This window comes from Lepus europaeus, chromosome 12 (assembly GCF_033115175.1).
Source record: "Lepus europaeus isolate LE1 chromosome 12, mLepTim1.pri, whole genome shotgun sequence".
Lineage (NCBI taxonomy): Eukaryota > Metazoa > Chordata > Mammalia > Lagomorpha > Leporidae > Lepus > Lepus europaeus.
In genome coordinates, this window is record NC_084838.1 from 25,098,707 (window position 1) to 25,126,077 (window position 27,371).

A 27,371-nucleotide genomic window follows, 5' to 3' on the forward strand; every position below is an offset into this window, starting at 1 on the left:
CTTCTCCTGGTCTCCCATGGGGTGCAGGGCCCAAGGACTTGGGCCATCCTCCACTGCACTCCCTGGCCACAGCAGAGAGCTGGCCTGGAAGAGGGGCAACCAGGTGTAAATTTCTAAAGATTACATAAGAGCATCTTGATGATACAAGGCAGGGCTTTTCAGTTTTGTAGTATGCAGAGCCCCTAAGGGCAGGAGAGTGTGAATAGAGATTCTTTGGGCATCTGGGGAGTAGCTTCAGTGTCTTACCATGTTAAATTTCTTTAAATTCTTACCTTTTTCTTTTTTAATTTATTAGTGCAATGTGAATATTTTTAAAACATTAATTTGCTTAAAAAAACATATGAATGTACTACTGAGTCAAATTAAAGCCCAGAAATACGTGCTATATTTATGCTTTGGCCCACTGCCAAGTACCTCCCAGGATAGAGTATCTCTGTTAGAGAAGTACAGATTACATTATTGCCATGACACCTAATAGCTATGCGACCAAGTTTCCTAACATTTCTGAGCCTCAGTGTTCTTGTACAGTGAACATAAAAGTGTCTTCCTTATAAGGATTGAGATTTGGAAGTAATAATAGGTAAAACAGCTACAATAGCACCAGCCCAGAGTAGGCACTCGGGAGGTAGTTGCTGCCCCTATTTTAGTGGACAGATAAATTGTGAAACTTCAAAACAAAAATTTAGTTTTAATTTCAAAACAACTGTGTTATAAGATGTGCATGGCAGATCCACTTTAATGTTCTGAAAGTTATGCTGACCTATTAGAATTAATGCAGGATTATTAGAGGGCAGAAAAATGGAATAAGTATGCATAGGTATAACCTTGCTTCATTAGGAAAGACTTCTACAACTTATAGCTTAGGACAACTGATTTATGTGCGCCTGGCTTGTGAGTGATTTTTTATTTTTTATTTTATTGCAGAAAGACTAAAAAGGGGCTGGGAGGAGGGAAAGAACTTGACCAAGTAAAAAGAATTTTACACATTCATGTATTCTTTCTTCTTTCAAACAACAAATAAATATGGTATAACTTTTTTAAAAAAACTTTTATTTAGTAAATATAAATTTCCAAAGTACAGCTTATGGATTACAATGGCTTTTCCCCCCCATAACTTCCCTCCCACCCGCAACCCTCCCATCTCCCGCTCCCTCTCCCCTTCCAATCACATCAAGATTCATTTTTCAATTATCTTTATATGCAGAAGATCAACTTAGTATATATTAAGTAAAGATTTCAACAGTTTAATGCTATAACTTTTTAAGAGAATATATTTTAAATTTTAAAATTAGTACTTTACTGATACATGCTATACCATGTTAAACCTCATAAACATTATGCTAAATGAAAGAAGCCAGTCACAAATGATGATGTATTGTGTAATCTCATTTATATAAAAAGTCCAAGAGAGGCTATGTATTGACAAGAGATAAGAAAATAGATTAGTGGCTATCTAGCACTGGGAGTTTTAGGGACAGGAGTGGAGTCACTCCTGATAAGTTTGGAATTTCCTTTTGGGATTATGAAAATGTTCAAAATTTAAATTATGGTGATGGTTACACAACTTTGTATGCTTAAAAACATTCACATTTCAAATGGGTAAACTTTATGATACATAAATTGTATCTCAATAAAGATGTTAAGAAATAGTGCTTTAATGGAATGTTCAGTAGTCTTCATAATTGGCTGCTTTCTTTAATCTGTTAAACCCTGGAGAGGATATTTTACTCCTGCTATGCTTAGAGTAAATTATCTAGTACTGCCAGAATTGGGTTGTAAAATTATTCAGGTGATGGGTAGAGGGGGGAACCCACGTTCTAATATATAATGTACTCTTCAGTAGATTTCTCTTGCTTTTGTTAGGAACTTTGTCTGCAGGCTATCTGGAGCCTTTTCTTGTTTGAAAGGTCATTGTTACCCTTCAGAAAATGGAACAGAAGTTCATGGGTTAATCAGGTGCAACTATTCAACATGGATAGTTTGGTTTTTAAGTTGTATTTCTTTAGCTTATTCTCTGCTTGGCTCTCCTAGTGCCCAGAAACACTGAATCAGGAGTTAGCATTGTGTGGTGTTTTCCTATTCTCTTAGATTGTTGATCACTCATTCATTATCAATTGTTTATTGAATACTTAATGTGTGTTGGGCTGTTTCTGAGGCACAGGATATACTTGTATAGCAGAGAACAACACCTTTCCCTTAATAGAGCATGCATTCTATTGGAGAGAATAGACATTAAAGTGAAATTGATTTTATTTATTTTTTTATAAAATGCTTTTTTTTTTTGACAGGCAGAGTTAGACAGTGAGAGAGAGAGAGACAGAGAGAGAAAGGACTTCCTTTTCCATTGGTTCACCCCCCAAATGGCCGCTACGGCTGGCGCGCTGCACCGATCCGAAGTCAGGAGCCAGGTGTTTCCTCCCGGTCTCCCATGCAGGTGCAGGGCCCAAGCACTTGAGCCATCCTCCACTGCCTTCCCGGGCCACAGCAGAGAGCTGGACTGGAAGAGGGGCAACCGGGACAGGATCCGGTGCCCCAACTGGAACTAGCACCCTGGGTGCCGGCGCCGCAGGCGGAGGATTAGCCAAGTGAGCCCACGGTGCCGGCCTGAAATTAATTTTTTTGTTGTTTGACAGGCAGAGTGGATAGTGAGAGAGAGAGACAGAGAGAAAGGTCTTCCTTTTTGCCGTTGGTTCACCCTCCAATGGCCGCTGCGGCCAGCGCATCTCACTGATCCGAAGCCAGGAGCCAGGTGCTTCTCCTGGTCTCCCATGTGGGTGCAGGGCCCAAGGACTTGGGCCATCCTCCACTGCCTTCCCGGGCCATAGCAGAGAGCTGGCCTGGAAGAGGGGCAACCGGGACAGAATCCGGCACCCCAACCGGGACTAGAACCTGGTGTGCCGGCGCCTCGAGGGGGAGGATTAGCCTGTTAAGCCACGGCGCCGGCCCTGAAATTAATTTTAATATAACATTAAGGAAAAGAGAAATGCTGTGGAGGAAAATAAAGCAGAATAAGGAGTACCTGATAGGAGCATATGGAGTGATCAAGAATAACCACAGTAAGATGGGCATCTGGGGACAGCATTCCAGGCAGAAAGGACAGGAACAGCCAGATGAGTCAACACTTTGCTTGTCATTTATGTTTCTGCCTGAATTATTACTAGCTACATTGCATGTAACTCATATTTCAGCTGTTAACCCTGCGCTAGAAGAAGTTTGTGGTCTATACCATAGGCAGTTTCTCTGGAAGTGAATCTTGCCAGGCTGCGTGCGTATTCCCTGTTGTGCAGACTCAAGAGCTGGCAGCATGCTGACTTAACGCTGTCCCTGGAATATGGTGAGGGCTCAGGTGGTCATTTGTCTCCCACCTGATAGAGTTGGCTGCAGTTTTCAGGGCCTTCAGATGAGATGCAAGTGTCAGGAGAGACCTTTCCTCCCTCAGATGCGGAGTGCAGAACACTCTGTTTACATCATTGCTGCTTTACCACCTTTACCACCTCTGGCTCTTTCCTACTCGCCTTCCTCTCATCCTCTTAACTCTTCTGGGGCCTGCTGGGAAGCTTATCCGTTCATTACCTAAGACTCTTCCTGTTACACTTACATGAACAGCGTACATTTCCTTATCATAGTTACAGGTTTCTTAGCTCGTTATACTTGGATATAATATCTAGATATGTAACTGTTTTACTGTGCTCCTAGGCTACTTTTTGTTTTTCAGGCCCAAAGAAGGATTTTTTAATGTTCTCTTTTCTGGGTGATTTCTGATTCTGTGAGCTCTTCTGCATGGGTTCCTGAGGTTTCTATGAGGCTGGTTTTCTAGATAGCTTAGACCTCATAAAAGATTTGTCTCAGGCTTGTTTGACTCTGGGCCACTTAAGGATACCCTGTGACAGTGGTGTTCCTTCCTCTCATCAGCATGAGTCTGCTCTGCCCTGGGATGACCACAGACCACGAGTTACCTGGCGTGGGGATGGACAGTTTTTTGCTGTGAGTGTCGTTTGTCCAGAAACAGGTATGGAAATAAATTACAGGTAAACCAAACAAAAAAAAATTTCTTAACCTCACTAAAGTTCAGGAAAGTTTCTTGAACTTTAGTGAGGTTAAGAAATTTTTTGTTTAGAAAGGAGTTGTTTGAAAAGTTCCAACTTGATGACATTTATCGTAATGTGTTTTTCTTTGACTCCCTTTTGAACAGGAGCTCGCAAGGTCAGAGTTTGGAACCGAGAGTTTGCTTTGCAGTCAACCAGTGAGCCTGTGCCAGGATTGGGACCAGCCCTGGCTTGGAAGTGAGTGGGAGAAGAAATCTTGGGACTTCTTTTTCAAACATTTGTTTGGAACCTGCGTAGGGATGGTGTTTCCCACTGAATATACACATTACATAACACTAAAGGATATCTTATTTTCTTCATTTGGCTGTAAGCCTCGGTCTTTCAATCAATCAGGCTTACTTGTTTCTCTGAAGTCTGAAAAAAAATTTTTTTTTTAAGATTTTATTTATTTGTGGGTAGAGTTACAGGCAGTGAGAGGGAGAGAAAGGTCTTCCTTCTGTTGGTTCACTCCCCAGATGGCCGCAATGGCCAGAGCTGCACTGATCTGAAGCCATGAGTCAGGTGCTTCTTTCCAGTCTCCTATGCGGGTGTAGGGGCCCAAGGATTTGGGCCATCTTCTACTGCTTTCCCAGGCCATAGCAGAGAGCTGGATTGGAAGAGGAGCAGCCAGGACTAGAACCAGCACCCATATGGGATGCTGGCGCTGCAGGTGGAGGATTAACCTGTGCCACGGAGCTGGCCCCATGAAGTCTGAAATTTTTTCACAATATTTATTTATTTATTTGGAAGTCAGAGCTATGGGGTAGGGTAGAGAGAGAGATCCTCCATCTGCTAGTTCATTCCCCAAATAGCTGCAATGGCCAGGGCTGGGCCAGACTGAAGTCAAGAGACAGGAGATTCTTCCAGGTCTCCCATGTGGGTGTAGTTGCCCAAGCACTTAGAGCATCCTCCACTGCTTTTCCTAGGCCATTAGCCGAGACATGAGCCCGTATCAGATCCTGGCGTCATAGATGGCGCCTTTACCCAGAATGTCACAGTTGGCCCTGAGGTCTGAATTCTACTTGATGAGTGGATTCTGGACTTTCTCACAGACCTCATCATTAAAAGACCCACACATTTGTATTCCTAATTCTTTAAAGGTTATGACTGTTGACTGTCCTAGTGAATCCATGGTGTAAAACAGCCAGACTCTGTGGGGCAAATAGAGCTTTTGTGAAATCTTCAGAGCTTCCTTCCTCTGTGCAGACTCGCACAGTATGGGATCTGCTTGCAGAGGAACCTGCAGGCTGCATTTGGGTTCTTCCCATTTACCTCTTTGGTCCACTGCCCTTGTGGAGGTCACATTGTGCCTGTCGTATGCAGCTGCTTTGATTATAGATCTGTGTCAGTGGCATTTGTTATGTGCAGAACCACTAGGTCTCTACGATTCAGATACCTTGTTTCTCACCAGAATTTGAAAGACATTGGATGACAGAACAAGAGAAAAGGATATTTTAATTAAGACTTTAGAGATGAATATGAATAAAATGAAGAGATTTTCATTAGTTGGAGGGCTTAAAAAATGCTTGCCTGTCATAGAATATTTCCTGAAGTCATATAATTGAAGGAGAAATAGGTTACAGTTTTTAGGACATTATATTTAGAATGGTTTATATATACATACATATATGTGTATGTAATTATACAAGTATAGTCTGTATATAAGGCTCTGTGGGCAAGCAGAGGCTTTGTGCAGATCAGGAAAAGGTACTCTTTCTTCTGGGCAAGTGTAGTTCCACACCAGGAAGAACTGCCTGCCAATCACAGGTACCTAAGGATTTAAAACTTCTTGTATGAGGAGTTTTACTGAGAGAAATTTCTTGTCTGAATTTCCCCTTGTTTTCAATGCGCTTTAGGATGTTCTAACACTTGGATTTGCTTTAAGACCCTCAGGCAGTTTGATCGCATCTACACAAAATAAACCAAACCAACAGGATGTTGTGTTTTTTGAGAAGAATGGACTTCTTCATGGACAGTTTACACTTCCTTTCCTCAAAGATGAAGTTAAGGTAGGTGCCTGAGTTGTTTGACCATCAAATCCAGAGGACTTTCATATTTGCTGGTTTTATCACATACAGAGGTTCATAGATGATATGGCTAAGTGGGTAGAGGCTCCAGAATAGATGATAATAAACATGCTGGCTTCTTACAAATGATTTTTTTAAAAAGATTTATTTATTTACTTGAAAGTCAGAGTTACACAGAGAAGGAGAGGCAGAGAGAGAGAGAGAGAGAGAGAGGTCTTCCATCCGCTGTTTCACTCTCCACTTGGCTACAGTGGCTGGAGCTGTGCCAATCCAAAGCCAGAATCTGGGTCTCCCACGTGGGTGCAGGGGCCCAAGGACTTGGGTCATCTTATACTGTTTTCCCAGGCCATAGTAGAGAGCTGGATTGGAAGCGGAGTAGTTGGGACTCGCACCAGCGCCTATATAGGATGCCAGCAATGCAGGAGGCAGCTTTTACCTACTATGCCACAGCGCTAGCCCCTGCATAATGCATTTTTTAAAATCATCTGCATGTAATGACATTTCTCAGAGTTGTTTAGTGACACTGTAGGTTAGTAATTTATGCTAATAATGTATAGTAATTTTATTATTTGACTTTTAAGAACAGGGGATTCAGCTGTTGGTGAAGATTTTGCTGTAAATGCAAAAGGCATTGCCGGATCTTTTTCTCCTACTAGGTAAATGACTTGCTGTGGAATGCAGATTCCTCTGTGCTTGCTGTTTGGCTGGAAGATCTTCAGAGGGAAGAAGATTCCATTCTGAAAACCTATGGTAAGAAAGCTGAGTGTCTCAGCTTTATGCCCCATCAAATGTAGTTGAAAGTAGAAGGCTGTGGGATTTCCTTCGTTCCTTCTTGGTCTCTTACTGGAGTCAAAGACACCGAAGTGAATATATGGGATAGGAGAGAGATTAGATTTTATTTATGAACTTTGCTCATATCTTAGTGTTCTGTAGAGGAATAGAACCAATGGAGCATACATACACACATGCACGTTTGCATTTGAGTACTTAAAAAACTTTAGAAAATGGAATTTAAAGATAAGTTTATTTTGGTGCAAAATATTTTTGGAATCTCTGTATATGTATTGAGAGGGGAAGGAGAGAGAACAAGCAAAAGTATTGGTTGACTTATTTTAAGGAATTGGCTCATCTGGTTGTAGGAGATGGCAGATTTGAAATCTGTGGGACAAGTTGGAAACCCAGGGTTTCTCTATTAGAATCTTGAGGCAGAGTTGCTTCCTTTGCGGGAAATTCAATTTCAGTGTCTAAGGCCCCTGAATGAGACCACCCTGTTACAAAGGGTAATCTGATCTATTTAGAGTCAGCCAGTTATATATGTGAATCACATCTACAAATTACTGTCATAGCAGCATTTACACTTGTGTTTGACTGGACAACTGGACCCCATAGCTTAGCCAAGTTGACACATACCATGAACCATCATAGATTGTCAGTGACTTGCGTGGTGACTGTAGAAAGTCAGAACACCATTAAACTAACACCAGGGAAGAGAAAGAGGAATTAGATTCGAGAGAGAACCTTTTCTGTAACTTTTAAAATGTGTAAGTAATGCTTTTTTTTTTTAAGTGTTAAGTAATATATAAAAATGTTATTAAATAAAGATGAGAAGAAAAGAAAAATTAGCGTATTTCTACCACTCAGTAATAATCACTTAAACTTTTCTTTTCCTCTAGGTTATCTTGTGTGTATATCTCAATATACCTATGAGCTCATTTTTGTTAAAAGTATAGGTGTGATATATGCAGTTTTGTTGCTTTTTTTGACACTGTATCACAGGCATATTTCCATTTCAGATATTCATCTGTATCACTTTAAGTTGCCTTTATCCAGTTATTAAATCTCATACTGCTAGACATCCAAAGTTTTGTAATTTCTCATGACCACCAACATCACTACACTAACCATTTTTATTCATACATCTTTTTACCTTCTGGATTATTTCCTAAGTGGCTTCCAAACTCTTTAGTCAGTAGAACTTTTTTTTTAGCTGAAATGTTACTAATAAATTCATCACAGTAGTGATATACTTTTAAAAAAGAATAATGATATCCAGGTTTCATTTCAGAGTTGGATTCATTGTGTTGGAATGGGGAATACTATCCATCAGTATTTAATTTTTAATAAAACCTCCCAAGCTTTCTTAACATAAGCCAAAACTGACAACTACTGACAACTGGTGGGTGAAGCGATGGACTGTGATATGTTCAGGATAAAAATATTGCACCTGAGCAGTTCCAGCATCTGTCCTTATGGTGCATGAGCACGTGGTTTAACTTAGCAGCTCATGGCAGTACAGAAGTGTTGTAATATTTAAGAGTAAGTGTGTGAGAAGTTTAAGAAAATAAATTTCTTTATGTAACTTGTTTAGTAAATGTTTTGATGCAGTTATGTCTTGTTCTTTTAATAGATATTGGAAAGGGTAATTGCATGCTAATCTCCCTTGTGCATTTGAATCATAGTTAAAACTAGATTTGCTTAGAAATGACTGCATGCAAAGCACCTGGGAGAAAATAGGCATCTGGACCTGGCATTGTGGTGTAGCTGGTAAAGCTTCCACCTGTGACACTGGCATCCCATATGGCTGCTGGTTCATGTTCTGGTTGCTCCACTTGCAGTCCAGCTTCTTGCTAATGACCTGGAAAAAGCAGTGGAAGATAGTCTAAGTGCTTGGGCCCCTGCCACCCCGGTGAGAGACCCAGATGAAGCTCTTGATTCCTGGCTTCTGCCTGGCTCAGACCTGGTTATTGCAGCAAAATGCAACAAGTGATACTATTATCTTCTTACCAGATCTTCATACTAAATCACTAAAACAATGCTTTGTCTAGTAATCTTCCATCATGATCATCAGGTTTGAAGGTAGAAGTGAAATAAGATTGTATACTTCTGACCTTATTTGATACTTGACATTTTATCTCTATGGAAAACTAACTTAACAGTGGTTATTACATTACTGTTTTAATTAAGAGAAAAAAAGGGTCATTTGAAAAAGAAAAGATTTTTTTTTTTACCTTCTAGCTAGTGGTTTGAAATCTGGTTCCCTGGCCTCTGAAGGTTTTTATTTCGTTTTCTTTTGCAGTTCAACTCTGGACTGTTGGAAATTATCACTGGTATCTCAAGCAGTGTCTGCCCTTCAGCACCTATGGGAAGAGCAAGATTGTATCTCTGATGTGGGACCCAGTGATTCCATACAGGCTGCATGTCCTCTGTCAGGGCTGGCATTACCTCTGCTATGACTGGCACTGGACGACTGACAGGAGCTCAGGAGATAATGAGAGTGACTTGGCAAATGTGGCTGTCATTGATGGAAGTAAGCAGCTGGGAAGTGTGTCCAAGTGCCTGCAAGAACTCCTGAGCCCAGGGTCTGCAGATGTGGTTGGACAGTGGGGAGCTTTCTTTCAGTTGTTTGATTTCTTTGTACTTGTGTGTTGTTTTATCTTTGGTTCAATGGGAATGCCTTTGGGTGGAATATAATCTCCTGAGAACCATATTCCCTTCCCCCTTTGCCCATTCCTTGTTGTACCCTATCCATGGCCTTTAGACATTTACTTGTGTGGCTGTTGGAGACTGAAGATATTGACCTTTTGACCTTGGGTAGAGAATCGACAAAGGTTAAGTGTCTGCTTGCCCTAACACAGATTTGTGTTGACCCTTGCACCACTCCATTTGTGTTGCTTTGTTTTCTGATAGAATACTCTCCAATATGTTCAGTTGAAGTCATAGATGTCTGTCCTATATGAGTATTAGGTTGGTTTTTTGTAATTACTTTGCAGGGGTTTAGTGGGGCCTGGGTTGTCTCAGAGTGGGGGTAGAGGGTAAGGCTGAGGAATGAAGTAGCCACATGAGTAGTTTACTTATTGCTGATAACATAAAGGACACTTGCTCTAAGACTATAATGCGAGTTAGTTGGTATACTAACTCATTTCTGTGTAGTAATCACAATATTGATTTTATAATCTTATGTTCTATATAGAGAACTTGATCAGATCTGCCCTACTACCAAGGCCACACATGGGAAAAATAAGAATTTTGAAGCTGTTAATTTCCTTGGTTTAGTTTGACTTGACTGAAGGCCCAGGTTTAAAGCTGAAACTCTGACCTGTTTGCCTTAGTTCTTGGTACCTGAAACTTTCAGGTCAGATTTGGACTACTCTAGGCCCGGAGGTGACAATAGCCAGATATAAACAGACCCATGACACTTACTCCTCACTTGTTACACTATTTTTAAGCTTATTTTTGAGAAAAACATAAAAAATTACATTTATGCATTGCTGTTTTTTATTACCAGTATTACTTAGGGGTACTGTGATGTTGAGATGGCTTGTTTTACCAATTAACTATCCACTTGTCTAATCTTTCTTTTTTGTTTTCACTTGCAGACAGGATATTGGTGACAGTCTTTCAGCAGACTGTGGTTCCGCCTCCCATGTGCACATACCGACTGCTGCTCCCACACCCTGTGAACGAAGTCACATTCTGTGCACTCCCTAAAAAGAGTAATGACCTTGCTGTCCTAGATGCCAGTAACCAGATTTCTGTTTATAAATGTGGTATGTTAAAAAACTTACCAGGATATTCAGAATGAAATTCTTCCCCACACTACACAGGGGCAACTTGTATTTTGGTATTGCCTTAACAGTAGTTTGGAGTCTACAGTTAATTTCATTGATATTTAATAGGCTTGTGTGCCCCTGTATCCCACCTACCTCCCCTCACCCCACCCCCAAATCCTACTCAGGCTTATGAAAGCAATTCCTTCTGCCTTATTGAGCTTGAAGAGTCATTGGTTTATAAGCATACCTAATTCAGCCCTGAAATGATGTCATATATACTATGTATCTATTTAACATGCTTTAATGTATTTGTTGCTTTTATACATAATTTTGCTTGACCACATACCCCTCCTAGGAACTATGCCAGAGCCGGAGTTCTCTTGTCTGATAGATGAGGGGACATGGTGCCAGAGGGGTTGCAGTTTTCTTAAGCAGGAATGGACATAGACATCCTAGCTCCTAATCCAATTGTCCTTTCACAGTCCCCTTGATGCCAATTCCTTGTTGCTTTCCTGATGTACTAGGGAACCTGAAAGTGGTTTTGTTGTGTGTGAATTCTGTAGTCATCTCATAAATTATACTGGCATATGTCAGTGGTAGCCTTATTTTCAAATATCTTGTAAATTCTTAGAAAAAGCCTAGGTAGCTGCTGGGAGACAATAATCAAAATTAATTCATATTGGAATTCCCTGTTGTTTTTTTTTTTTTAATCAGCTTTTTTGTTAAATTGGCAGCCTACTGCTTTTATGATTCCTATTTGGATATGTTACCAATTTCTCTGATTTGTTTCACTCTGTAAAATGCTGTTACAGTCTTCCTAAACTTTTTAAAATAACTTAAATACTGGTGTGTGCATTGTCAAAGTAAATCAGAAAAATAAATTGTTTTTCAAAGAAGGCTTTCTATTAGCCTGTCAAATCAAATTTTTGTCCTCACACTGTAACTATCGCTAGTTTTGTGAAATTCAAAACAGTCAGGTGCAGGTTAGTGTTATAGTACTTACTGTATGATTTTATGTATCATTTTACAATGTGTGAGATGCTTTGTCCTGAATTCACTTTCTAGAAAGGTAGCCTTTTACTAGTCCTCTGTTTCACATGTAGTTCAGTGATATACACATCAACACTTCAGAAAGCACATAGAAACCTGGGAATTAAAAGATGAAGTTTATATTGATGCAAAAAATTTTTATATCTATGCAGATTTTTCATAATACACATTTTCTGTGAAATTTTTGAGATACTCATGTGCATATTCATATTCAAAGAGTTATATACAGCTACCACCACAATTCAATTTTATAACATTTTCATCTCTCCTTAATGAAACCCTATGCCAGCCTACATTCATTTCACTTGATACTTAACAACACCCTGTGGTGAGGTAGGGCAGGTTTAGTGTTCTGGTTTTGGGAGATTGGATGACATCAGTGTGCAATGTTGACCATGAGAGGAGGGCTCCTGGAGGCAGAGAAAGCAGTTAGGAGAAACTGTTTTAGAATGTCTAGGTGGGAGAATAGTGAGTTAGGCCAAGGGAGAGTTTGTAGAAATGTAAAGAGAAAGATACAAATGCTCTGAGAAGTTTGAGGAACACGTTGTGGAGGGTTTGTATATAAGGGAAATCTGGAAAAAGTGGGGGAATCATTATTATTTTTTAAATATTTATTCGTTTATTTGAAAGGCAGAGTTAACAGAGAAGGAGAGAGAGAAGGGGAGGTCTTCCATCCTCTGGTTCCCTCCCCAAATGGCCACTATGACTGGGATTGGGGCAGGCCAAAGTCAGGAGCCAGGAGCTTCTTCGGGTCTCCCACGTGGGTGCAGGGGCGCAAGCATTTGGGCCATCCTCTGCTGCTTTCCCAGACATGATAGCAGAGAGCTGGATCAAAAGTGGAGCAGCTGGGATTTGAACTAGCACCCTAATGGGATATTGGTGCTGCAGGCCAAGACTTAACCCGCTGTACTACAGCTCTGACCCTGTGAGCCCTTCTTAGAATGTAGCATTTAGAGATTAGCCTCTGAGACCCCAACTGGATGAATGTGGTACCAGGACAGGCTGGGGAGAAATTAAAGAATGTGTTTGTAGAAGCAGCTGATGTCAGCTTCCAGGTCGTGCAAGAGGTCTGGTAAGGCTGAGAGCTAGTACATTTTACTGAGATAAAGAAAACAATGAAAAGAAGAAGGAGCAGAAATTGAAGTCAATGTCAGAACATTCTACTTTGAGATCACATAGAGGAACAGGTCAGAGTACTGCATAAGAGTCATTAGTGCCCAAGAGAAAACAGTGCTTGTTGGAATTGAACTTGTAGGCAACTGATTGGCATTGGAGTGGTGTGAAGACAAATTAGTTGCCAGAATTTTCAAAGGTGGCATTTGATGTGTCCTGAGTATCACCTCTTTTTCTCCTTTACTGTTTATTGATTATTTGCTAGACCCTTTTCTAGTCATTGCATTTATGGAGTTTATGTTATTTATCAGATGGCATGATCTGTAGAGAAAAATTATACACGATGGGGTTATAGGGAAAGCTTGAATCTAGGGGCGTGCAGAGAAGGTAGCTTTTGTATTTAAAGTGACTCAGGGAGCAGAACCCTAGGGTAAAAAGTATTCTGGGGGCCGGTGCTGTGGCACAGCAGGTTAATGCCCTGGCCTGAAGCGTTGGCATTCCATATGGGCGCTGGTTTGAGACCTGGCTGTTCTACTTCTGATCCAGTTCTCTGCTATGGCCTGGGAAAGCGGTAGAGGATGGCCCAAGTCCTTGGGCCCCTGCACCCACATGGGAGATCTGGAGGGGGCTCCTGGCTCCTGGCTTCGGATCGGTGCAGCTCTGGCTGTTGCGGCCAATTGGGGAGTGAACCATTGGATGGAAGACCTCTCTCTCTCTCTCTCTCTAGCTCTGACTTTCAAATCAATAAATAAATCTTAAAAAAAAAAAAAAAAAAAGAGTATTCTGAGCAGAGTAAAAAGCACCTGCAAAGATTCTGCTGTGTTTCAGAAACAGCCAGGAGGTTAGGGTAGCTGTCAGGGAAGTGAGGGGAGGGTGGTGGGTAGTGTTGTAAGCATGCCAAGGGACAGCAGGCCCTCAAAGACTGTGACTCTAAGTGAGATAGGAAGCCACTTGCAGAGTGGAACAGAAGAACGCTGTGTTCTTGCCTTTGTAAAGGATTGCAGTGGTCACTGTGCGTGAGTACTGGATCAAAAATGCAAAGAGGGTATCCTTTAAGCAAGTGCTTAGGACTTCAGATCGTGCAGAGTTACTGAGAAATGGTTGTAGGACCATGGAGGAACCAGCACTGCAGGAGACAGCAGCCTGTCCACCTGGTCTGGCTGGCATGTGGTCTCATGAGGTGTGACAATTATGACAGATATGGTGTTACTAAGGCAAAAGTTGGTTTTGTATAAACTTGAAAAGTAGGCAAAGATTTAAGAAAAAACTGAGATGTTATTTTCTAGATTGCTTTATTTGCCTTCTAGAATCAGCAGTTGCATATAGTATTTGGTATTAGGAGCAATGTTTATAGTTTGTAATGATAATATTTGCAATTTTGTTTCTAGGTGATAGTCCAAGTATGGACCCCACAGTGAAACTGGGAGCTGTGGGTGGAAATGGATTTAAAGTCTCCCTTAGAACACCTCATCTGGAAAAGAGATACAAGTAGGTTCTTAATTATTCTGGACCTATGAGAATATAATCCTAAATTCACCAACTGTTATACTGCCTGATGCTGAGTAGAACAGGAATAGAATGCTGGGACTCTGGTTGGGGAAGCTAGTCACTTGGCTGTTCAGAATGTCATGTATTTTGATGAGTGGCAGGGGAGTGGGGTTGTAAACTAGCCTAGATCCACACCCCACAGTAGCCCTTAGTTCTCTTGGAAAATTACAGGAAAGGTGGAGGTGATGGTGATCAGGCAGAGTTGTATTCCGTTGCATCAGTGTGTAAGTTGTTAATGTAGAAATAGCTTCATATAGCCTCTGTCTTTGCCTCATCTCAGACTCCAGATCCTCAGCTTGGAAATCAGTGGGTTTTCATACTGATACTGTATTAGAAACAACTAGATACAATTGAATACCTCAGGTACACTATAGGAATTTGCTGTGACCCAGAAGCCAAACTTGTAATGCCACTTCTGTGAGAAAATGTTTTTTAAAAGTGTTATTTGAGTAAGTGCTTCCAGATAAGAAAATAAAGTGTAGCGGTTAGGTATCTTCCCAAAGATGTGGACCTGGTAGCTAGAGAATCCAGGATTTTATTCTCTTCTGTTTTATAAATCCATGGTTCTTTATTGAACTGCCCCACCTCCTGGAAATATTCCTAAATTAATAGAAATAATCTCCTGAGTGCAACAAATAACAGAATTTAGTAAATATTATATACCTTAAATGTATGTGATGCGTATATCCAACCTGTGTATTATTTAGGGACTGTTTAGTAGTTTTTAAAGAAATTTACATGCATTATTTCATTTCACAGCCTTGATACTACTAGAGAGAGAGGACAGAGACATAAGGCAAAGTAGAAAGTGTGAGACAGTTTAGAATATAGTTACATTAAAAAAAAATAAAATGGGAGGATAACTCCAGGTCTTCAGAGATCTCATAATGACACAAGTATTTCTCTTGAACCTTGAAGAAGGAGTAAGCTTAGGATTGGAAAGAAGGACTGAGGGTGCTGGGTCTGGGGGAGGAGAGTGTTGGTGACTATTAGGTAGGGAGAATCCTGTGTAGAAAGAACACCTTGGGCTGCGTGCAGTGCAGGGGCTGAGTCCAGAGAGGCTGCTTGAGTGGGAAGATGAGGCTAGTGGCAGCTGAGCATTTGTCTCTGGATCTAAAGGCAGGCAATATACAGTATGGGTTCCTACGCAAGGTGGCAAAACGAGTGCACTGGTCAGAAGGCTGCCTAAGGAAGGTGTTGGAGACAAGAAGACCATCTCTGAAGCTAGTTAGTCACATTGATATGAGGTGCTTAGGAAATGACCGAATCTCCTGAGACCCAGAGAGCTGCTGGAGCCCAGATTGAGTGCTGGTACCCAATTAGGTAGAAGGGCTCTGGTGTTCATTAGTGTAGGGCTTGGGGCCTGATGTTCTTGTGTATTCAACTTCCTGAAGTGTTCCCTTCAAATCTAAACATATTAGGGGCTAAGGAATTTAACTTGAAGTAAATATTAAAAAGTTCTTCAGCCAATCAAGCATTATTACTATTACTCAGTTTTTATTCCTCCTAATAATTAGGAATTGGGTGTATACAAGGTAGTTCATTCGGGAGGATCTTTGTACTTTTAAAGTTCTATTCATGTCTTAACTATTCTCCAATATTTAAAACAGAATTCAGTTTGAGAATAATGAAGATCAAGAAACAAACCCACTGAAGGTCAGCCTTCTCACCTGGATTGAAGAAGACATTTTCCTGGCCATCTGCCACAGTCAGTGCAGCCCCCAACAGTCTGTCATTCACCGCTTGACTGTGGCCCCTTGCGAGATGGACGAGGAGCAAGGGCAGCTCAGTGTCAGGTAGTGCTATACACATACATCTCTGTAAACAAATGGAGGAGGGTGTTTGTCTTTTTATTTTATTTTATTTTGGCTTCTAGTTAGCAAGGTTGAGAAGCAGTAGCTTTCCTGGTAAGCATATTTAGCTTAGCAAGATTAAGTCTAGTTTTGAGTTACATCAAAATAACCAACCAAAAATAAAAAATATACCAAGAAAGTGAAAAATAGGACAAATACCCATAAAGAGGCAGAACATTTTCAAGTTATGTTAAATATTTTAATTCAGCACGTACAAACATTCTTGCAGAGTAACTATTAGATCTTAGAACTTATGTTAATAAAGATAGCTAATTCTCATGGGCTAATGTAATGAGAAGAGATTATAAATGTAGATATGCTTCCTTTTGATGTGGTGACTTCAAAAGGCTTCTTCTGGTTACCTCGTCTATACATGCTGTTTGACATTAGACTGCCTTTGCCATCAGAAAGTCATCTTCATTTTTCTTTGCTGAAATTTCTCTGCTCCCTGTACCTGAGTTTTGTTTTGATTCCTGACCGTATCTTCATCGTGTAACAGACTTCTGATGTTCTTTTCTATAATATAAGCTTGTTGGGCAGCAGATAGCATTCTGGCCAACTCCCAGAGCTCCCCTAAGGTTTCAATATCAGAACTTGGCGACTAGTCATATACTGATATTATCCCCAGATTTATTTGTAATTAAAGCTGTACTTGTTAGATTTATATTTTGAGAACCCTCATTGCTGTTGAAAGAAAAACTGCAGGGTGGGCTTTGTGCTGCAGTAGGTTAAGCTGCCATTTGAGACTTCCGCATCTGTACTGGCCCTGGGTCAAATTCTGGCTACTCTGCTTCTGATCCAGCTTCCTGCTCATGTGCCTGGGAGGCAGCAGATGATGACTGAAGTTTTGGGCCCCTGTCACCCATGTGGGAGCCTAGGTTGAAGTTCCTGGCTTCTGACTTGCCTGGCCCAGGTTTGGCTATTGTGGTTATTTGGGAAGTGAACCAGCAGATGGAAGATTGATCTTTCTCTCTGTCTCTCTGTCTGTCATTCCACCTTTCAAATACATACATTTTGAAAGAATAAAAGAAAAACAGACTAGTTATATATAACGGTTTTCTTGAGAAAGAAAAGAAGATTCTAGAACTAGGTGGCACTCCAGGCCAAGATGATTGAGAATGCCCCTTCTTTTAATGTGGAGAGCTACTTTTCTAACCAAAAAAAAAGGAAATGACATGTAGGGTGTACCTGATTGGTGCAATTTGACATGGCTTTATTTGGACATAATTTGAGCAGCCTTGAACCTCAAATTAACTGAGGGATCAGCTACTAGAATTGGCCAACATGCATTTAGTCAGGTGCAAATGTGTACTCTAAGTTAGGGGACAGCCTGCTGGCACATCAAGTTAAGTTATGGTTCACTATATATGGGGGCACCTTCAGGCCAAGCTCATTGGTAAGTGCAGAAGTTGGTTTAGGCCTGCTTATTCTTACTCAACTTTGGAAAATTAAGAACCTTTCCTTATTATATATAAACAACATAATACAGTCATTCATTTTAAATCTTTTATTCACAATGCTTCATGATACAACAGGTCTTCAGAAAGTTCATGGAAAATACATGTTACATAGGAGACCAGGAGGAAGCACCTTGCTCCTGGCTTCGGTTCGGCACAGTGTGCCAGCCGTAGCAGCATTTGGGGGGGTGAACCAATGGAAGGAAGACCTTTCTCTCCGTTTCTCTCTCTCTCACTGTCTAACTCTGCCTGTCAAAAAAAAAAAGTAAAGAAAATACATGTTACAGAAGAACTGTGCATAGATTTCCAAAAAATTGTTGTACAAAATAAATTTAGAATTCCATTTTTATGTTAAATTTTTGAAGTACCTTCGTAATTTGAAGAAACTTTCTGTGAATATGTCGAGATGCAGAATATGTTTTACATATATGGAGCACTCAAAGTTAATGGGATTTTACTTTTAAAGAAAAGTTGAGTGATTTACATAAGACATTAGAAATGTTTACATTTTACAGGTTTTACTTCCTCAAAAAATTTTTATTTTTCTTAAAGATTTATTTATTTATTTGAAAGACAGAGTTACAGAGAGGCAGAGTCTGAGAAGGAGAGTGAGAGAGGTCTTCCATCTGCTGGTTCACTCCCCAGATGGCCACAACAGCCAGAGCTGGGGTGATCCGGAGCCAGGAGCTTCTTCTAGAGCTCCCACGTGGGTGCAGGGGCCCAAGGATTTGGGCCATCTTCTACTGCTTTCCCAGGCCATTGCAGAGAGCTGGATCAGAAGTGAAGCAGGTAGGACTCAAACCCATATGGGATGCCAGCACTGGCAGGTGGCAGCTTTACCTGCTACACCACAGCACTAGCCCCCTCAAATTTTGACAGGCAGAGTGGACAGTGAGAGAGAGAAACAGAGAGAAAAGTCTTCCTTTTCCGTTGGTTCACCCCCCCAATGGCTGCTGCGGCCGGCGCACCGTGCTGATCCGAAGCCAGGAGCCAGGTGCCAGGTGCTTCTCTTGGTCTCCCATGCGGGTGCAGGGCCCAAGTACTTGGGCCATCCTCCTCTGCACTCTTGGGCCACAGCAGAGAGCTGGCCTGGAAGAGGAGCAACCGGGACAGAATCTGGCACCCCGACCGGCACTAGAACCTGGGGTGCCAGCACTGCAGGCGGAGATTTGCCTAGTGAGCTGCGGCACCGGCCAAAAAAATTTTTTTTTCAGTTTTATTTATTTTAAAGATTTATTTGTTTATTTGAAAGTTTGAGTTACACAGGGAAGGAGAGGGAGAGAGAGAGAGAGACAGAGGTCTTCCATCCACTGGTTCACTCCCCAGTTGGCCACAATGGCCAGAGCTGCAATGATCCGAAACCAAGAGCGAGGGGCTTCTACTGGGTCTCCCACGTGGGTGCAAGGGCCTAAGGACTTGGGCCATCTTCCGCTGGGTCCCCAATGTCTTCAAGACATTCTGCTTCACTCTGTTGATTGAAGAAAAATGTAATGGCAATAACTAATTCCCCATTTCTCATAACAATCCGCAGTTGGAAATACTGGGTGTGCTCTTTCTACACACTTGCAGCTGTATTTAAATCAGTTTGTGTTTTAAGAAGACAGAAATAGTGGTTTATACATCTCTAATGAAAGCAATTAATTGTAATATATTGCTGCCAGTATAAGAGTGATGACTTTACAATACTGACAACTAGTTTTTTGGTTTTGTGAAAATAATGTCTTGTAACAGACACGTATTTTATCGGGGCTTGGAGTAGAGTGTGTGTGTGTGTGTGTCTGTTTTCCCCTATCCACCCATCGGGCTTTTTCTAAATAGTTCGTGTGTGAATGTATAAATATGTATTATGTAGATATTGTATTGAAATAGTGCAGCAACAAAGGGAAATAGCTTATTTCCTTGTCTGTTTTTAAAAATTTGTGAACTGTTGCTACTTTTGAGAGTAATAATCTGTTCATAATACTTCTTTTTTTTTTTAACTTTAATCAGTTCATCCGTATCAGTGGATGGGATCATAATCAGTATGTGTTGCAATTCCAAAACCAAATCGGTAGCATTACAGCTGGCTGATGGCCAGATACTTAAGTACCTTTGGGGTAAGTATCAAATTGGTGGGAGAGTATGTATATGACTTAAATAGATATTTAATTCTTTTTGTACTTGTGAGTAATTTGTCAATGTATCAGTGATTGTTAGGCCTTGCAATTACCCTGGAAAACTCTTAAGCTAGAGTGGAATTAGCAGATATATACTTCTATTTTCTTATGTGATGAACTGGAGTATCTTAATTACTTTCCAATACACATTTAAATGCAAATACATTTGGGAAGTGATCCCAATTGCATGTTAAATGTTTTATCAAGTATTAGTTTTGACAGGTTTTTAACAAAGAGCAGATTAGCTATTTGTAAGCCAGATCTGTTCATTTTGCAGAGTCACCTTCTGTGGCTGTTGAGCCGTGGAAGAACCCTGGCGGATTTCCCATTCAATTTCCTTATCCATGCATACAGACTGAACTGGCCATGATTGGAGGAGAGGTAAGTGAACACAAAGCAGGAAAATTTGCCACTTAAAGAGGTTACCCAGGGACTGAAAGCATTAGGTAGAGGGAACGTGGGCTTTGGAATTGGGAGTTTAGTTGGTCTCTAAATCCCAAGGCAGCAATGGGAAGTTAATGCACTCTTCCGAGCCGTACCTTCTTCATCTATAAAATAAGAAAATCAAAATCTATCTTTTAAGGTTTTGGAAAAACTATAAAAGATAATATTTTTATCCCTGTTTTTACAGCTCATTGAAAGTTTTATTAAATGTCTTTTTATGGAAACACAACTGTGATCTCAAAAATAGTGTTCAGTAGGTTGTCATTCAACAAATACTAGAATGTCTATTATGGTGGCTGGTGGAATACGGTGGTTACAAACAAAGCAACAGGTGAACCCTTTCTCTTCTGGAAACTGTAGTCTAGCAGTGTAGCTGTATTTATTCCTTCTGTTGGAAGAATAAAAGAAATGAGCAGTGTGTAATGGTAGAGAATAGTGAGGGATATATGGAGGAGGAGGGCACTAAGAAGATAGTAGCTATAAGGATGGCAGTACTTCTGTTGTAGTCCCAGAAAGCCTCTGAGCCAGTGATATGTAGGCAGAGATGTTAAATAAAAGAAATTTGTCTCCCCAGAAAGGAAGAGAGATCTTCTATCTCCTGGTTCATTCCCAAATGGCTGCAACAGCTAGGGCTGGGCTAGGCCAAAGCCATGAGCAGGAGCTCCAGCTGGTCTCCCACATGGGTGGCAAGGAGACCAAGTACTTCAGCCATCTTCTACTGCATTCACAGGCACATTAGCAGGGACCTGGATTGGAAACAGCAGCTGGGACTTGAAGCGGGGTTCCAATATGGGACGCCTGTGTTGCAAAGCAGTGGCTTAACCCACTGCAACACAGTGCTGGCTCCTGATTTAAAAAAAATTTTTCTACCAAGATAAACTTCTTCCCATTCCATTTTCCATGAGCTTTTTGAAGTATCCTTTATATTCAGGCCTGATTACAAGGATTTTGTTGGGGAGTAGAACTTTGTAATACAAAGGTTAGGTTTAACTAGCTTGAAATAAAATTGCTTATTGTTTCACTTTTATTTCTTTGCAGGAATGTGTCCTTGGTCTGACTGACAGATGTCGCTTTTTCATCAATGACACTGAGGTATCAGGGTTTGGTTTGATGTTGGATCCTTTTTACTGTCTTGGCTACAAGTAATAAAGCTAACTTTCACTCCCATCTTTCTTGCATCGTTGCAGGTTGCATCAAATATCACATCATTTGCAGTTTACGATGAGTTTTTATTGCTGACGACCCATTCCCACACCTGCCAGTGTTATTGCCTGAAGGATGCCTCAATTAAAAGTAAGTTTTCAGTAAAATAAAATAGAAATAGTCCCTCTTTCAATGTCTTTTGTCTTTTAGAGTTTTTATGACATTTTAAATTCTTCACCTCCTTTGGCATTTTATCACAGAGGACTAAACTGGAGGAAACCTTCTGAGTTCATTTCTGTAGCCCTTATTCTTAATAAAGTATCTGATTTAAATCATTCTGCACAAGTTAGCAGACTTCTTTATTATTTTTTTTTAAAGATTTATTTATTTGAAAGAGTTACAGAGAGAGGTAGAGACAGAGAGAGAGGTCTTCCATCTGCTGGTTCACTCCCTAGATGGCTGCAACAGCTGGAGCTGCACCGATCTGGAGCCAGGAGCTTCTTTCAGGTCTCCCACATGGATGGGTGCAGGGGTCCAAGGACTTGGGCCATCTTCTACTGCTATTCCAGGCCATAGCAGAGAGAGCTGGATTGGAAGTGGAGCAGCCAGGAGTAGAACCGGCGCCCATATGGGATGCTGGCACTTCAGGCCAGGGCTTTAACCTGCTGTGCCACAGTGCTGGCCCCCAGACTTCTTTTTAAAGATTTATTTTATTTCTATTTGAAAGGGTTACCAAGAGAGAGAGAGAAATCCAGAGAGAGAGAGAAAGAGAGGTCTTCTATCTATTGGTTCACTCCCCAAATGGCCACAATGGCTGGGGCTAGGCCAGGCTGAAGCCAGGAAAAGGAGCTTCTTCCAGGTCTCTGAAGTGGGTGCAGGGGCCCAGTACTTGGGTCATCTTCTGCTGCTTTTCCAGGTGCATTAGCGGGGAGTTGAATCAGAAGTGGAACAGCTGGGACTCAAACTGGTGCCCACATTGGATATTGACATGGCAGGCAACACATTGCCACAATATTGGCCCCAAGTTTACAGACTTTCAAAGGAGGGTTTTCCTTAAGAAGGGCATTCAGGAAGTTTTATTATGTAACTAACATGAAATTTTATTTTGAGTACTGTGTAGGTTTCAAGCTACCAGTGTGCTTTCAGTATGTTATCTAACTTTTCTCACTGTGACTACCCTTTGTTGTATATCTGGACTCCATCTCATCATTTGTAGGATATTGGCTCCATTTTTTCTTGTATTCCACACCCCATCTTTGGGTGTGTTTTCCTTATTCTGAAAAGCCCACTTACTTTCTTTGCTTCTGACTTGGAAATGGCATCTTTGTTTCATTTATTTGGTCATAGTACACTGATAATGCTAAGAAAGAGAGAAGCTCCCTAATCCTTCCTGTGTTTCCAGATCACTTGAGAACTTGTGTATGTGAATATGCATAAGGGCTGTGTGTAGGAGAGAGGGCAGTTTCCAGAAGGACTCAGGGTTTGGAAGTTGAGTGGAGACCAAAGGAACCTGGTAGTTAATTGTTTTCTTCTAGTTCAGATAATATGTGTGGTTTCACTGCAATTACTGGAGAGAGAATTTTTAAGCCTTGCCCAATGATATCTTTAGCATTACAGGCAGGTCTGAGCAGCAGTCACGTGTCTAATGGGGAGATTCTGCGAAAGGTGGAGAGGGGTTCACGGATTGTCACTGTTGTGCCCCGGGACACAAAGCTTATATTACAGGTAAGCTGATTTTTCAAGCTATCTTTCTGATTGTCACTAAGCACCAAGCAGAATTGTATTTTAGGATCCCTTGACATTTCTATTCATTCATTATAAACCTTCCTTGCTAGGTTGTCTGTTAGCTTTATGCAAAGGAATGTTCATATGGTTTATGACCAGTGAGACTCAAAAGGAAACTTTTTTTTGAAAGTCAAGATACTTGGCCGGCGCCTTGGCTTAATAGGCTAATCCTCCGCATTGTGGCGCCGGCACACTGGGTTCTGGTCCCGGTTGGGGTGCCGGATTCTGTCCCGGTTGCCCCTCTTCCAGGCCAGCTCTCTGCTATGGCCCAGGAAGGCAGTGGAGGATGGCCCAAGTCCTTGGGCCCTGCACCCGCATGGGAGACCAGGAGAAGCACCTGGCTCCTGGCTTCGGATCAGCACGATGCGCTGGCCGCAGCGGATATTGGAGGATGAACCAACGGCAAAAAGGAAGACCTTTCTCTCTGTCTCTCTCTCTCACTATCCACTCTGCCTGTCAAAAAAAAAAAAAAAAAAAAAAGAAAGAAAGAAAGAAAGAAAAGATACTGAGCACAACTAGATTCTGCTAAAAGTATGCCCATTTTAAAACATTGCAGTAGTTCTCTTTGAAGAGTTCAGTAGAATTGTGTATCCTTCTATTTAAAAGTGTTATTTTGATTTATTTATTCCAAGATGCCAAGGGGGAACCTAGAAGTTGTTCATCATCGAGCCCTGGTTTTAGCTCAAATTCGCAAGTGGTTGGACAAGTAAGTGCTATATATATGACTAGTTGTTTTGTGATCCATGTGAAACAAGAAGTGTTTCATTGCGATTTTTAAAACTTAAAAACTGACAAAGCTTCATTTCAGGTATCTTTAGTAAGTTTTAGTTCCTTCCTACCTTCTCTTCTCCCCATCCCATCTCCCTCTCTTCCTCTTTAATACTGTATATTGCAGTAGACATTCTTTTATCAGAAAGAATCTTGAAGCTTGTCATATAAAGCAAGTCTTCTGTTAACCTAGGCATCCCTGTAGGCTTTCAAGTTGTTCTGTGAACCCAGAGAAATTGTACACCAGATTGTGTCTGTGTTTATTTATCTAGATAGAAAGTCTGAATGCTTCAACAGATTGATAGAGGGGCCTGTGACCCAAAAAAGCCTGAGACACTATTATACAGGAAACGATCCATTTGCTGGGCCTGTTTAGGGAATACTTTATATTAGAAGGATCTGCATAATGTTTTGTTGAAAAAGTAGACCTAAGTTCTGTCAGAGTTTTCTGTTTTGTGTATGTGGGGATGTAGTCCTCAGACTGCTGGGATGATTAAATCACACCTTTTCAGAAGGTGGGTGAATGTGGTCTCTGGTTTTGTCATCCTATAATTTCAGAGTTAAAATCCGGTAGTAGGTGTGTGGCAAAGGGGCTGTAAACTGATATAACTGGTTTGTATCCTGATGACAACATTCTGGGTCCAGGAAGCTTTGTTTTTGTGCAGTATCCTTTCTCTCTCTGTCTCCTTACAGAATTATGTTTAAAGAAGCATTTGAATGTATGAGAAAACTAAGAATTAATCTCAATCTGATTCATGATCATAACCCTGAGGTAACTTTGTAAATCTGACATTTACTCTGGTTTATTTTATACTTGAAATTGTGATATGAACTAAAATGTTTTGTGCTTTTTTTTGGTAGGTATTTCTTCAAAATGTGGAAACTTTCATAAGGCAGATAGATTGTGTAAATCATATTAATTTGTTTTTCACAGAATTGAAGTAAGTATTTTCAATAATTCATGAGTATCATTGCCATAATTTTCTTGCTAAGGAAATCAGACATGAATATCTAGAGGAGAAAAACAACTTTAGTAATACTCTTAGATGCCAGTAGGTTTTTGCTCATTTCTTTGGAAAACAGCCTACTTAAGACTATGACTTCAAAATTTGTCATTCAGAATTATCATTGATTTTTGGGTAGACATGTTAAACTATCTGTTTTTCTTAGGAGATTGAAATCAATTGGTATCTTTCTCTGTGATGATTATTTTCCGATTTTTTAATGAAACATTTCAAACATAGAAAAGTTGAGAGACTTGTCCAGGAAGCATCTGGTACTACCACCCGTCCTCTCCAGTTCATATTTTACTGTATATGTATTATCATTGTCTGTAATATGTCCATCTGCCATTCATCTTGTCTTTAGACAAATTTCAAATGACGTTGTAGACATTAGTCTGCCTTACTCTTAGTACTTCACCTTGCTTGACATAATGAGAATATTATGTATAGGCTCATTTTGGACTTTTTTCGTGGTCAAATTTATCTACAGTGAAACACACCACAAATCATAAGTGTGAAATTCAGTGAAATTTAGCAAGTATAAAGTTTCTGTAGCCTGAGCCTCTTCTGAGTTAGAGAGCATTTCCCTCTTCTTGGATAGTTCCCTCAGATTCCTTCTCAGTTAGTCCCTGTCCCGCTCCATAGGCAAGTACTGTGCAGAGTAGTTGTGCCTATTTAAGAATATCTTATAAATGGAATAATGTGGTATTGATTCTTCTGTGTAAAAATGTTGCTTTCATTCGTTGTCTTGAGAGACATTCACTTTTGCAAGTATCATCAGGTAGTCCTTTTCTTCATTACCAAGTCATGTGCCATTGTGTAACTATACCACTATTAATTCCCCTGATGCTGGACATCTAGATTATACCCTCTTTGGGGTTAATGTGAAGAAAACATTTATGAATGTTATCCTGTGAGACTTTTGTAGATAGTTTCATTTTTCAGTATTTTTATAATTAAACTCTTTTGCAAAAGCCATTCATATTTTTTGTCTCATCAGCATGCCAGGGATGTGTTAGTAATTTGATTACAGAGCCTTGTGTTCCCTTAGTGACCCATTCATACACAATTGTTCTCAGGGAAGAAGATGTCACAAAGACCATGTACCCTCCACCAGTTCCCAGCGGTGTCCAGCAGTCCAGGGATCCTGGTGGGACAAAGCTCGACCTTATCTGTGATGCTCTGAGGGTAGCCATGGAGAATATAAATCCTCACAAGTACGTTTGCCGCCATGCACGGGCATCTTGAATCACAAAAGTCCAAGTTTATTCCAGGTCAGCTTATTCAGTTTTCTGGTGTTTTCCATTTGTTACCTTAGGTACTGCCTGCCAATACTCACATCTCACGTGAAGAAAACAACTCCAGAATTGGAGATAGTGCTGCAGAAGGTACACGAGCTTCAAGGTAGAGACCTGCTCACAGAGAGTGTGTTTAACTTGGCCTTGACTGTCACTATTCTGAGATGATCATTGCCACTTCACAGGTCAAACATGTGGCCCTTTGGTCACCATTTGAAGACCTGTTTGAGTTTTTTTGAATGCTACCCTGCAAAGCATGTGAAAAAGAGTCAAAAGCATATATATTCATCTGCTGTCCAGTTTTATAGGGAAAATGTTCTACTTTGCATTTTTCATTATATTACTAGGTTTGTGGATTCTCTCCCACCCCCCCCCCCCCCAAGTGGTTTTATTCTGTTTTGTTTCCTCAAACACTGACAGGGAATGCTCCATCTGACCCTGATGCTGTGAGTGCTGAAGAGGCCCTGAAATATTTGCTGCTTTTGGTAGATGTTAATGAATTATATGATCATTCTCTTGGGACCTATGACTTTGACTTGGTCCTCATGGTAGCTGAGAAATCACAGAAGGTAGGTAGAGTTAGTACTCTTTACATCATTTTGGCTCTATATGTATAATTTGGATAGAATGGAACCCTGCCCCTGAAAGTGCCATGTCTTGTCCAGGGTTACCATCTGAGTACAGGATGGGAGGCAGGTCTGTGAGTCTCTATGGCCATGCCACACTCCTAAACCTAACTCTCTATCATAGTTCTGGGCCTGTTAAAGTGTTTTGATTGCTTGTTTGAGGAAGTGAAATAAAATCATATGGTTATTTTTAAGGTTATAGACATATGTCTGAACTAATTCTTTTTTTTAAGATTTATTTATTTATTTGAAAGTCAGAGTTACACGGAGAGAGAAGGAGAGGCAGAGAGAGAGAGAAGTCTTGCATCCGCTGGTTCACTCACTATTTGGCTGGAGCTGTGCTGATCCGAAGCCAGGAGCCAGGAGCTTCTTCTAGGTCTCCCATGTGGGTGCAGGGGCCCAAGAATTTGGACCATCTTCTTAATGCTTTCCCAGGCCATAGCAGAGAGCTGGATCAGAAGTGG

At 40.8% G+C, this 27,371-nt stretch overlaps 1 protein-coding gene across 3 annotated transcripts in view; it reads left to right on the forward strand.

Moving 5' to 3' along the window:
- ELP1 (elongator acetyltransferase complex subunit 1) overlaps positions 1 to 27,371 on the forward strand; it is a 76,670-nt gene that overhangs the window by 13,644 nt on the left and 35,655 nt on the right. For all 3 annotated transcript variants that reach the window (XM_062207799.1, XM_062207801.1, XM_062207800.1), the window contains 19 exons: positions 3,913 to 4,009; positions 4,193 to 4,283; positions 5,971 to 6,094; positions 6,769 to 6,862; positions 9,189 to 9,419; positions 10,489 to 10,659; positions 14,214 to 14,313; positions 15,984 to 16,169; positions 19,673 to 19,779; positions 20,117 to 20,220; positions 21,322 to 21,375; positions 21,471 to 21,576; positions 23,036 to 23,151; positions 23,844 to 23,917; positions 24,673 to 24,751; positions 24,841 to 24,920; positions 26,063 to 26,200; positions 26,302 to 26,387; positions 26,702 to 26,850. In XM_062207799.1, the coding sequence (XP_062063783.1) occupies positions 3,913 to 4,009; positions 4,193 to 4,283; positions 5,971 to 6,094; positions 6,769 to 6,862; positions 9,189 to 9,419; positions 10,489 to 10,659; positions 14,214 to 14,313; positions 15,984 to 16,169; positions 19,673 to 19,779; positions 20,117 to 20,220; positions 21,322 to 21,375; positions 21,471 to 21,576; positions 23,036 to 23,151; positions 23,844 to 23,917; positions 24,673 to 24,751; positions 24,841 to 24,920; positions 26,063 to 26,200; positions 26,302 to 26,387; positions 26,702 to 26,850 (2,187 nt within the window). The remainder of the gene's footprint in view (positions 1 to 3,912; positions 4,010 to 4,192; positions 4,284 to 5,970; positions 6,095 to 6,768; positions 6,863 to 9,188; positions 9,420 to 10,488; positions 10,660 to 14,213; positions 14,314 to 15,983; positions 16,170 to 19,672; positions 19,780 to 20,116; positions 20,221 to 21,321; positions 21,376 to 21,470; positions 21,577 to 23,035; positions 23,152 to 23,843; positions 23,918 to 24,672; positions 24,752 to 24,840; positions 24,921 to 26,062; positions 26,201 to 26,301; positions 26,388 to 26,701; positions 26,851 to 27,371) is intronic.